The sequence below is a fragment of the Nicotiana tomentosiformis genome, chromosome 2 (assembly GCF_000390325.3).
Source record: "Nicotiana tomentosiformis chromosome 2, ASM39032v3, whole genome shotgun sequence".
Lineage (NCBI taxonomy): Eukaryota > Viridiplantae > Streptophyta > Magnoliopsida > Solanales > Solanaceae > Nicotiana > Nicotiana tomentosiformis.
This window is the reverse complement of record NC_090813.1, coordinates 73,554,071-73,566,560: the sequence shown is the minus strand read 5'-3', so window position 1 is coordinate 73,566,560 and position 12,490 is coordinate 73,554,071. Positions and strand designations below refer to the sequence as shown.

Below are 12,490 nucleotides of genomic sequence, written 5' to 3'. Positions count from 1 at the left end.
AATTATAATAAGGATAATTTGAGAGCTATTATCTTAAAATCGGAATGTTGCTTAAATAATGACATAAGGTCATTAGGGCGAAAAACGTTCACCTAGTCTACTTTATGAGCCAGATATGAGTTAAAAATGATATTGTAGATCAAAGAACTCAAATTTAGATACTTATGGTATCTAAATATCATCTAAACAACATTCTTTATGAGATAAAGACATACGCTCCTTGGAAAAAAAAGGAGAAAATGTTATAGCACATGTCTGATATCATGTGTGCTAATGTCGACTACTTGAGTTAACATAAGTCCATTCTCAACTTATTGTTGAGTGTGGCCTAGAGCTTTTATTATGCCGCAAGATTTTGTACCCTCAAAGACTCCAATCAGATATTTAAGACTTAGTGTGATGTTAGCTATATTAGTGTGTTTTCAAAAGACCATGAATATAGATTTGGTCTAGCGGAGCATATCTAGAAAAGCAGTCAACTAATGTTAAGGGAATCATGACAAGAGGAAGATCATTGATGAAATCGCATTTATTGTGTTCACTGGTGCACTAGTTATAACTTATGAGTTATGATTGTGAATACAAGAAATAATGATATATGAGATTTTGAGACTATATAAAATGTGATTTATATGATCTAGGGTACTGCATACTTTATGATCTATTTGCAGGTTTGATTCGACGAGAGGTTATATACTCCTAATAGATGTATAGCACTTAGCTCTCACAGTATGTTGGTCGTACGGTCTACTACCCTGTATGAATGATTGAGGAGATGAGAATATGTTTCTCAGATTAGATGAGCACTCCCATTATGTGTGAGTGGGAGATGTATAAAATTTTGATTCCACCCATAAGGTGTGCTTTAAGGACCAATAGGGTAATTAGTTAACCTTATTATTCCCTATATAAGTACACTTACTATGTAAAATAAAAAAATACACTCTCTGCAGTATTTTTCAACGCTTTCTTTTCCCAAATCAGATGAGGGGTTTATATTGTTATTTAGGGGGTTGATCTATCACAGTGTGACAACCACCATCGACCAGTGATTTCAGCCGCGGTTCATTTCAGAATTTTGCTTCCACTTCATAAAGAACAAGTAAGTTCTCATTTTATGATTTACGCGCTAAATTAATGTGTATAGTTTATTGTGTTCCTTCAACGAGGGATAGTTTGATTTATGATGTCATCCCAGAAGGACAGAAACCAAACAACCTTGTAGTCATTATTCATGGGGTCTAATCCGAACCCAAACTGACGGTCGATTTGTCTGAAAGATTGTTGAAGCTCGAACTTGGTTGCAAGAAGGGGTCTCACTTCCCTGGTGGCAGGATTCCACAATGACAAGGAGATGTTGAATATGCTGCCATCAATTTCTTGCTTCAACAAAAATAAGCCATCCACAGAACCTAAAAGGTACGTAATACCTCTAAAGCCCTTGAGATAATCAGGTGGATTTTCAATTACGCCAGCATCTGAAACCGAAATCAAAGTGATAGAAGGGGAATTATCTGGGGCACTATGATCATAAATCAGGATTTGAGGGGACTTGTTCTTGTTCCTCCAATTCATGTGTTCTTTGATGAAGCTACAACTCTTCATTATCTCGTACCACTTCTTGCAGACGTATTTGAATTGGAACAAGAACTCCATCGGAAACCTGAGTAGAATATCCACCGCTAAATCCTCTGGGAATGGTCGGCCACCATTACCGCTAGTGGCCATAGTAGTTTCGGCACAAATCTGTATGTCTTTTTTTTGTTTTCTGCTAATAGGCAGAGGTTTAGATGGACTGAGTTACCGGTTCTTCCTCTATAATATATTTCCCATTCTTTTACACATCACTAATTATTTTCTTTAATTACTACCATCTGCTGGAGTGCCTTATTATTCGAATTATTTTTTAACATTAAATTCCTCATGTTGTATTCTTCTGGGTTTATGAGAGGTATTATTGTCCTATTCTATTTGTTCTATTAGTGTATGCTTGCTATGTGCCTTATGTTATATTCCTCATGTTGTGCCTTATTAGTGTATGCGTGTTATATGTGTTCCCATATCTTGATTAAATATTAACATAAATATTTATTTAATAATATATTTGAATTATAAAAAAAATATGAATATTTCTAAAAATTGGTGAATGTTGATCATTTTTATAGAGCTTAATAGAAGAAGGAATATTATGTTGCAGAAGTTCTTGAATGCCTTATTGTAATTTTAGAAACCTAGATGGACTTGTATGAGATAGTTTAGATAGGTTTGTAGTTTAGCTAGAGTTACTTGCAAATTCTTAGTTGAAAGAAGTGTAAAAATTTGCAAGACGATTTATTCGCTTAAGAATTAGCCCTGCTGGAGACCTGCTTTTGCCATTGAAAGTGCACCTTCATAGATATGATTAACTCCAATGAAGCTACTCATATGCACAAAAACATAATGAGAATCTGAGATTAACTCAATAGAAGGAGAACAGAAATGTGCGAGATGATTCTAGAACACGAGCTCCATTGGAGAGCAAAAATAAGCTAAGAGAATCTAATGAATACAATGACCAATGGTCTATATATACACACTAACAAAGGTTAACTAACTCTACTCTCCTATTAATTCCTAACTACCATTCACATTATTAGTTATAACTAACTAACTTACTAATCTTGTTGGCTCACATGCCAGTCACGTGCCATTTCTATCTTCAATACTCCCCCTCAAGCTAGGTGGTGCAAATAAATTGAGCACTCCTAGCTTGCTCATCAAGTACTCATGTTGTGACCTTCCTAGAGCCTTTGTAAATAGATCTGCCTCTTGGTCTTTGGACACCACATATTTGGTTCTAACAATCCCTTGTTGAATCCTTTCCCTCATGAAATGTAAGTCTATCTCAATGTACTTCGTACGTTCATGAAATATAGGATTCACAGCAATTTGAATTGTTGCTTTGCTGTCACAATGCAACTCCACTGGAAAATCAATCTTCACTCGTAATTCTTTGCATAATCATGTCAACCATAGGATCTCTGAAACTCCTGCTGCCATACTCTTATACTCAGCTTCTGCTGAACTTCTTGAAATTATGTATTGCTTCTTTGATTTTTAGGACACTAGAGAGTTTCCCAGCTTCATCACATAACCTGTCACTGATATTCTAGAGACTGGACAAGATGCCCAGTCTGCATCACAGAAAGCTGTGAGTTTTGTAGACTGTTTAGAGCTCATTAATAAGCCTAATCCTGGGGAAACATTTATGTATCTAACAACTCTGATTGTTGCTTCCATGTGTGATTTCTTTGAAAAATACACTGGCTCAATACATGGACTGCATAGCATATGTGTGTCCTTGTCATAGTGAGAATAGCAATTTCCCAACTAATCTTTGATATGGTCTTGCATCTGCCAATTTTTCATATTCCACAGTAGTGAACCTCTGATTGCACTCCATTGGTGTATGTAATGACTCGGTCGGTCGTTTTGAATATTACATTGCCATTTTCCCATTTACTGCTTATTCCGTGTTCAATTATAATTATGTGATTTTTCGGGGAGGTTTCAGGATGAAATGGAACACTTGGTTCCAATATTTAAAGCTTAAGTTCAATTAATTGACCGGATGATGAAATATGTGTAAACGACCCTGGAATAGAATTTTGATGGTTCTAATAGTTTCGTATGGTGATTTCATACTTAGGAGTATGTCCGGATATTTATTTTGAGGTCCGTAGTTAAATTAGGCTTGAAATGGCGAAAATAGAAAATTTAAATTTGAAAGTTTGACCGGGAAGTTGACTTTTTGATATCGGGGTCGAAATACGATTCTAGAAATTTGAATAGCTCCGTTATGTCATTTATGACTTGTATGAAAAATTTGAGGTCAATCGGAATTGAATTGATAGGTTTTGGCTTCGAATGTAGAAGTTGGAATTCGTTAGTTTTCGTTAAGCTTGAATTGGGGTGTGATTCGTGTTTTTAGGGTTGTTTGATATAATTTGAAGACTCGAATAATTTTGTATAATATTTTAGGAGTTGTTGGTATATTTGATTGAGGTCCCGAGTACCCCGAGTGAGATTCAGATCGAAATCTGATCAATTTTTGGACTTAGAACAATTCTGAAATTTTTTGGTTTCTGGTGTCATCGCACCTGTGGAGGGACTGACCGCAGGTACGGACTCGCACAAGCGAGCTGTGGCTCGTAGAATCGGAATGGGAAGGACTGGATAGGGTTCACAGGTGCGAAGAATTTTCCGCACCTGCATGATCGCAGAAGCGGACAACGAAGGCACAGAAGCGGAAGACCATGCAAGTGCGCTACCTTGCTCGTAGAAGCAATACCACAGGTGCGAAACCTGGGATGTTGAGTGGCCACCGCAACTGCGAGATTTTTATCGTAGAAGCGAGCTCGCAGGCGCGCCACACTGTCCGCAGGTGCAAAAGAACTGGGTAGGAAAAGCTCTTTTCGTGGGTTTAAAGTCCATTCTTCAATGTTTCGATTTTGGGAGCTCGGGTGAAGCAATGTTCGGGAGATTTTAAAGGAAAATATTGGGGTAAGAATTCCTAACTCTATTTTGGTTAAATAACCCGAATCTATTACAGTTTTTAACGTCTAATTAGTATTTTAAGTTGGAAAATTTTGAAAATCCTCTCGGTTAGATTTGAAGAATTGAGGGCCAAATTGTTGTCGGAATTGAGAAATTTTAGTATGGTTGGACTCATCACTGAATAGGCGTTCATATTTTGTAACTTTTGTCGGATTCCGAGACATGGGGTCCACTGTCGATATTTGCGTAGAATTTTGGATTTTATTAGAAAATATAGTATTTTTCATATGGAATTGATTCCTATAATTTTTGTTGACTGTATCGAATTATTTTAGCTAGATTTGATCCTTTCGGAGCTGGATAATCGAGGAAAAGGCCTACTAGTGGATTAAATTGACGCAACTCGAGGTAAGTGACTTGTCTAACCTTGTGTGGGGGATATTCCCCTTAGGACATGTATTGTTATGATAATTGTGATGTGTTGAAGGCTGTGTACGCGAGGTGACGAGTGTGTACATGGGCTAAATAAGAAAAATTCTGGTTTTAAATTGTGTATATATTTGTCACATGTTAATTAATTTATTTACCATGTTATATTCATCATCGTTTTTCTATTTCCGCATGTCCTACTTGCCTTATTTTTCTCTACTAATTGTTTTACCTGTTTAGTTGAAGTTTTGTTTCCTTTCTATTCTGTGATCCTTATTTAAAAGTTGAATTCCTTAATTGAGTTATTAAATTATGGAATATCGATTATTAAAATTTGGTATTGAATCCACCTCTAACTGTCTGGCCCCTACCTCTGGCTGGCTGAGCAGGTGGTGCAGCAACTGGTGCCGGAACCATGGCACGAGAACTCTAGTGTTGTGAGCTGCCCGTTGCCCGAGGGCAAAATCTAGCAATGTGCCTCGGATCACCACACGTATAACATAACCTCGGCTGCTGTGACTGCTGACCCTGAAACTGACCCTGTCGACCTGATTGACCACCCTGATAACTCTAGAGTGGAGGTACACTAATAGGAGATGGTGGTGCACTGTAGGCTAGCTGGTCGAAATAATGCATCTGAGGGCCACGACCACCTGAGGCACCATGGGATGCCTGGAGTGTTAAATTATAGAGGCTGTAAATCCTATTGAAATAAAGGTGTTAAATTGTTAAATATTATTCTATTGAATTGTACACTTCCAATTATTTGTTGAGATTTTTGTGTACAGTGTTGTTGAGCCGTGAGCTCCTTATTTGATGAAATTTATTTACTTTTGGGACTATGAGGCGTTACCTCGGGAGTGCCCTTTTGTTGAGATATTAATACGTATGTGGTGATATAAGGTCTAGGTGTTAATACGTATGCGGTAAGATAAGGTGGGCTTGATCGTGGCTAGTAGGGGAACTACTAGAAGTCATGCGGTGAGGTAAGGTGGGCTAAAATGCGGGACGATATTTCGAAAAAAAATGATTTTTAAAACTAAATGTGAAAGGCCCCCACGGTGAAATAAGAAAAAGAATTTTGTATTTATTTTAGGACTACTAGGCGGTACCTCTGGAGTGCCCTGTTGATATTTCTTTATTTATGTTCTTGTCTTTGCTGATTTTGTTTCATTTAATGTGTGAATCTTTGTCTTCTTCCGAAGTGTGTTACTTGCTTTTATTCTGAGTAGTTAAATTATGGTATACCCATTACTTATTCCATTTCCATTGTCATTATTATTATTATTATTGTTATTATATCTGGTTAGATCTTTTGCCTTGTTCTTATTATTTCCGGTAGGGCCCTGACCTGACCTCGTCACTACTCTACCAAGGTTAGGCTTGGCACTTACTAGATACCGCTGTGGTGTACTCATATTATACTTCTGCTCATCTTTTTGTGTAGATCCACGTATTTCTTACCAGACCAGGTATCAGTGAGCTAGTCTGTACGCGGATACTTCAAGGTATATCTGCCAGCGTCCGCAGACCTCGTAGTCCCCCTCTATCCTTATTATATGGTTTCTTTATCCTCATTAAACTCTGATGTATAGAGCTATTTAGAATTTCTTCCAAGAGTTTGTGACCTGTATTTCGCCAGGTTTTGGGAATTTCTATATGTACTGAGTTGTTGGCTTTTTAAGAATATTTATTTTATTTTAATTATTCCGCATGTTAATAGGCTTACCTAGTCTTAGAGACTAGGTGCTGTCACGATATCCTACGGTAGGAAATTTGGGTCGTAACAAATTGGTATCAGAGCTTTAGATTCATAGGTGTTACGAGTCACAAACAAGTTTAGTAGTCTCGCTGATCGGTACAGAGATGCATGTACTTATCTTCGGGAGGCTATGGAACTGTTAGGAAAGCTTTACTTCTTTGATTCCTTATCGTGCGCAATTGTTGACTTCGAAATTCTAAACCTTTGTCTTTCTATTCTCTCACAGATGGTGAGGACACGCACGACTAGATCCGATGATCAGGCACCCGTGCCTCCTGCTAGAGCCGCGAGAGGCAGAAGCCGGGGATAGCCATGTGGTGCAGCCAGAGCACCTGCAAGAGCTGCTACAGAGGGGCCACCAGTAGCTCCAGTTGGAGAGCAGGCACCTGAGACGCCTGTTACTACCCATGCACTTCAAGAGACTCTCGCCCAATTTTTGAGCATGTTTTCCACTTTAGCTCAGGCAGGGTTAATTCGACTTGCTCCTGCCACATCTCAGGCTGGGGGAGGAGCACAGACTCCCGCTGCCCGTACCCCGGACCCATGGGTACAGGTTGACCATGTTCTAGGGTTTATACTAGTGCAGTCGGTTGTCCCGGTATAGCCAGAGATTAGAGAAGCAGTTTCCGAGGGGGACCAGCTCAGGCTCGAGAGGTACAAAAGGTACCACACTCCTACTTTCAGCGGGTTGGCTTCAGAGGACGCCCAAGGTTTTCTTAAAGAGTGCCACTGTATCCTTCGTACTATGGGTATTGTGGAGTCTAGTGGTGTTTTTTTCACTGCATTTCAGCTTAGGGGAGCAGCTTATCAGTGGTGGCATACATATGAGTTGGGTAGTTCGGTCGAGGCAGCTTCACTCACTTGGACTCAGTTCTCGGATATGTTCTTGAGAGAGTATGTTCCCCAGAGTCTCAGAGATATATGGCGCGCAAAGTTTGAACAATTGCGCATGGGCTCTATGACGGTATCAGAGTATGCAGCCCGGTTCAACGATCTATCCAGGCATGCACCAACCTTGGTTGCTACCGTCAGAGAGCGTGTTTGTCGATTTATCGAGGGGCTCAACCCTAGTATCAGATTTAGCATGGCATAAGAGCTGGAGATGCACATCGCATGCCAATAGGTAGTGGTAATCACTAGGATATTGGAGGGTATGCATACCCAGGAGAGAGAAGAGAGGGAGGCTAAGAGGCCTTGAGATTCTGGCACATATAGCAGTTCCCGTGCCCCAGCTGCAGCCCATCATGGTAGAGGCTATGTGAGCCGTCCTATTCATTCATCACATCCAGCTTCTAGCGATATTACACCTACTCACAGACCTCAGGCCCCTTATTATGAACCGCCATTGTCCAGTGTAACTCCTGCACGGGGTGCTTTCAGCGAGCAATTTAGTCGATCAGGCCTGAACCATTCTCAGTAGCCGCATCCTCCCATGGCTTGTTTTGAGTGCGGTGAAATTCCTCATATGATAAGATATTGCCCCAGACTTAGGAGGGGTGCACCTCCACAAATTACTCAGGCCCCACCTATTTCACAGGGCCATCAGGCTTCTCATGCAATAGTTACTGCACCGGTTACCGCTCCACCTGCACTGCCAGCTCAAGGTGGAGGTCGGGCAGGTAGAGGTCGCCCTAGATGAGGAGGCCAGGCAAGATATTATGCTCTTCTAGCTAGGAACGAGGCAGTTACATCTGACTCAGTTATCACAGGTATTATTTCAATTTGTCATAGAGAGGCTTCAGCCTTATTTGATCCAGGCTCCATCTATTCCTATGTGTCCTCTTACTTTGCTCCATAGTTGGAGATATTCCGTGATTCTCTAAGTTCTATTGTACATGTATCTACACCTGTTGGGGATTCCATTATTGTCGACCGTGTGTATTGGTCGTGTTGAATTCTTATTAATGGTTTTGAGACCATAGCCGATTTATTGTTGTTCAATATGGTAGATTTTGATATTATTTTGGGCATGGACTGGTTGTCGCCATATCATGCTATTATCGATTGTCACGCTAAGACTGTGACGTTGGCTATGCCAGGTATACCACGTATATTATGAAAAGGTGTTGTAAATTTTGTTCCTAGCAAGATTATCAGCATATGGTTGAAAAAGGGTGCAATGCTTATCTAGCCCTTGTGAGAGATGTCAGTGTTGATACTCCTACCATGGAGTCAGTTCTGGTGGTGATGGATTTTCCAGGTGATCTTCCGGGTATGCCACCCAACAGAGATATTGATTTTGGCATTGATTTGTTACCGGGCACTCAGCCCATTTCTGTTCCACCATATCGTATGGCCCCAGCATAATTGAAAGAATTAAAAGAACAACTACATGATTTGCTTGATAAGAGTTTTGTTCATCTTAGTGTATCGCTTTGGGGTGCTTTAGTCTTGTTTGTAAAGAAGAAGAATGGTTCCATGTGCATATGTATTGATTATCGGCAGCTGAACAAGGTTACAGTGAAGAACAGGTACTCATTGCCTCACATTGATGACCTATTTGATCAACTATAGGGTGCCAAAGTGTTCTTGAAAATTGATTTGTGGTCAGGGTACCATCAGTTGAAGATTCGGGAGCCAGATATTCCAAAAACTGCTTTCAGGACTCGGTATGGTCATTACGAGTTCCTTGTAATGTCATTTGAGCTGGCCAACGCCCAAGCAGCATTTATGCACTTGATGAATAGTATATTTCAACCCTATCTTGACTCATTCGTCATTGTGTTTATTGACAACATTCTGGTGTACTTTCGGAGCCGGGAGGATCATGAGCAGTACCTGAGGACTTTGCTTCAGACTTTGAGAGAAAGGAAGTTGTATGCAAAATTTCCAAAGTGCGAATTCTGGTTTGATTTAGTGGGATTCTTGGGTCATGTAGTATCGAGCAAGAGGATTCAGGTATATCCAAAGAAAATTGAAGCAGTGCAAAGTTTCCCCAGACTAGGGGTGGGCGTTCAGTCGGTTCGGTTCGGTTTGAAGAAATTTGGTTCGATTATTTGGTTTTCGGTTTTGTAAAAGTAGTAACCGAAAACGAACTGAAATAAGTTCGGTTCAGTTCGATTTTCTAATTTCGGTTCACTTTATTTCTAATCGGTTTTCAGTTTGAATATTATCATATTGGGCTCTCTCTATATAATAATTGGACTGGCAAATTTGTTGGTTTTCTTTCAAAATTTTGATAAATTAGACTGAAACCGACCGAAAATTTATTGGTTTGCTAATAATTCAGTTTTTCGGTTAACCGAACCAAATAAATTAATAACCGAAAACCGAACCGAAAAACTGAAATTTTAAAATTTTAAACTGAAACTGACCGAAAAGACCGAAATAAAAATATTTTTAGTTTGGTCGGTTTCTTCGGTTCGGACCGAAATATGCTCACCCCTAGCACAATTTGTCATCAGCTAATGAGATCCGGACTTTTCTTGGTTTGGCAGGGTATTATCGCCGATTTGTAGAGGGTTTCTCATCTATTGCTGCACCTATGACCAGATTGACCCAAAAGGGTACTCCGTTCAAATGGTCCGAGGAGTGTGAGGAGAGCTTTCAAAAGCTCAAGACAACTTCGACTACAGCTCCAGTATTGGTGTTGCCTACAGGTTCAGGGTCTTATACTTCGTATTGTGATGTGTTGCGTATTGGTCTCAGCACGGTGTTGATGTAAGACATTGGAGTGATTGCTTACACGTCTAGGCAGCTGTAGGTGCATGGGAAGAATTATCCTGTCCAGGACCTTGAATTAGTAGCTATTGTTCATGCCTTGAAGATTTTGCGGCATTATTTGTACAGTGTCCATTGTGAGGTCTATACTGACCATCGGAATCTACAACATCTGTTCAAACAGAAGGATATCAACTTGCGGCAGCGGAGGTGGTTAGAGTTACTAAAAGATTATGATATCACCATCTTGTATCATCCAGGGAAGATCAATGTGGTGGCTGATGCTTTGAGCCGAAAGGCGGAGAGTTTGGGCAGTCTAGCATATCTATCGGTAGCAGAGAGGCCATTATCATAGGAGGTTCAGGCCTTAGCCAACCAGCTTGTTAGATTGGATGTCTCAGAGCCAATCGAGTTCTTATATGCGTGGTATCTAGGTCTTCTCTATATGATCATATCAAAGAGCGTCAGTATGACGACCCCCATTTGCTTGTCCTCAAGGACACATTTCATTACGGCGATGCCAAGGAGGTCACTATTGGGGATGATGGTGTGTTGCGAATGTAGGACCGGTTTTGTGTGCCCAATATAGATGGTCTACGCGAGTTGATTCTCCAGGAAGCTCACAGTTCATGGTATTTCATTCATCCGGGTGCTACAAAGATGTATCAGGACTTGAAGCAGCAATACTGGTGGAGGAGAATGAAGGACATAGTGGAGTATGTAGCTCGGGGCCTAAATTGTCAACAGGTGAAGTATAAGCTCCAACGACCAGGTCGATTGCTTTAGAAGCTAGAAATTCTAAAGTGGAAATGGGAGCGTATTACTATGGATTTTGTTGTCGGGCTTCCACAGACTCAGAAGAAGTTTGATGCCATTTGGGTGATTGTGGATAGGCTGACCAAGTCCGCGCATTTTATTCCAGTTGGTACTACTTATTCTGCGGAGCAGTTAGCGGAGATCTATATCCGCGAGATTTCCATGCTTAATGGTGTACTGGTATCCATCATCTCGGACTGGGGTACGCAGTTTACATCACAGTTCTGGAGGGCTGTGCAATATAAGTTAGGCACACAGGTTGCGTTGAGTACAGCGTTTCACCCTCGGACGGACGGACAGTCTGAGCGCACTATTCAAATATTGAAGGATATGCTTCGCGTTTGTGCTATCGATTTCAGAGTTTTTTGGGATCAGTTCCTGCCACTCGCAGAATTTGCCTACAACAACAGATACCATTCGAGCATTCAGATGGCTCTGTATGAGGCCTTATATAGGAGGCAGTGTCGGTCTTCGGTGGGTTGGTTTGAACCTCGTGAGGCTAGGCTATTGGGTACAGATTTGGTTTAGGATGCTTTGGAAAAGGTTAAATTAATTCAGGATCGACTTTGTGTAGCCCAATCTAGACAGAAGAGTTATGCGGATTGGAAGGTTCGTGATGTGGAATTCATGGTGAGGGAGCGGGTCTTGCTTTGGGTTTCGCCCTTGAAGGGTATTATGAGGTTCGGGAAGAAGGGCAAGTTGATCCCTAGGTATATCAGATCTTTTGAGATACTTGAAAGGATTAGCGAGGTGGCTTACAAGCTTGCATTGCCACCTATCCTAGCTGCAGTTCATCTGGTATTCCATGTTTCTATGCTCCGGAAGTATCACGGTGATCTGTCTCATGTATTAGATTTTAGCTCAGTCCAGTTGGACAAGGATTCATCTTATGTTGAGGATCTGGTAGCTATTTTGGACCGACAGGTTCGAAAGCTGAGGTCAAAGAACATAATTTCAGTGAAGGTGCAGTGGAGAGAATAGCCAGCCGGAGAAGCTACCTGGGATACTGAGCGAGAGATGCGGAGCAAATATCCACACATATTTGAGACTCCAGGCATAATTCTAAACTAGTTCGAGGACGAACGTTTGTTTAATAGGGGGAGAATGTAACAACTTGGCCGGCCATTTTGAATATTACAGTGTTGTTTCTCCATTTACTGCTTATTCCATGTTCAATTATAATTATGTGATTTGTCGGTGAGGTTTCAGGATGAAATGGAATACTTAGTTCCAATATTTAAAGCTTAAGTTGAAATAATTGACCGGATGATGAAATATGTATAAACG

General features: G+C 40.6%; 2 protein-coding genes across 2 annotated transcripts; one reads left to right on the top strand and one right to left on the bottom strand.

Moving 5' to 3' along the window:
- Positions 1-1,161: 1,161 nt before the first annotated feature.
- On the bottom strand, positions 1,162-1,728 carry LOC104114527 (putative F-box/kelch-repeat protein At1g12870). Its single transcript, XM_009624991.1, has one exon. It carries the CDS (start codon positions 1,726-1,728, stop codon positions 1,162-1,164), a length of 567 nt encoding a protein of 188 aa, XP_009623286.1.
- Positions 1,729-11,212: 9,484 nt separating this feature from the next.
- LOC138905075 (uncharacterized) lies at positions 11,213-12,184 on the top strand. Its single transcript, XM_070193576.1, has 2 exons — positions 11,213-11,383; positions 11,762-12,184. The coding sequence occupies exons 1-2, from the start codon at positions 11,213-11,215 to the stop codon at positions 12,182-12,184; spliced, it is 594 nt and encodes a 197-aa protein (XP_070049677.1).
- The last annotated feature ends 306 nt before the right edge of the window (positions 12,185-12,490 follow it).

Coding starts and splice junctions, on each gene's coding strand:
- LOC104114527 (XM_009624991.1), bottom strand. CDS start 1,728: ATGGCCACTAGCGGTAATGGTGGCCGACCATTCCCAGAGGATTTAGCG.
- LOC138905075 (XM_070193576.1), top strand. CDS start 11,213: ATGGATTTTGTTGTCGGGCTTCCACAGACTCAGAAGAAGTTTGATGCC. Junction 11,384..11,761: donor CCATGCTTAATGGTGTACTG/GTATCCATCATC, acceptor AAATTAATTCAG/GATCGACTTTGTGTAGCCCA.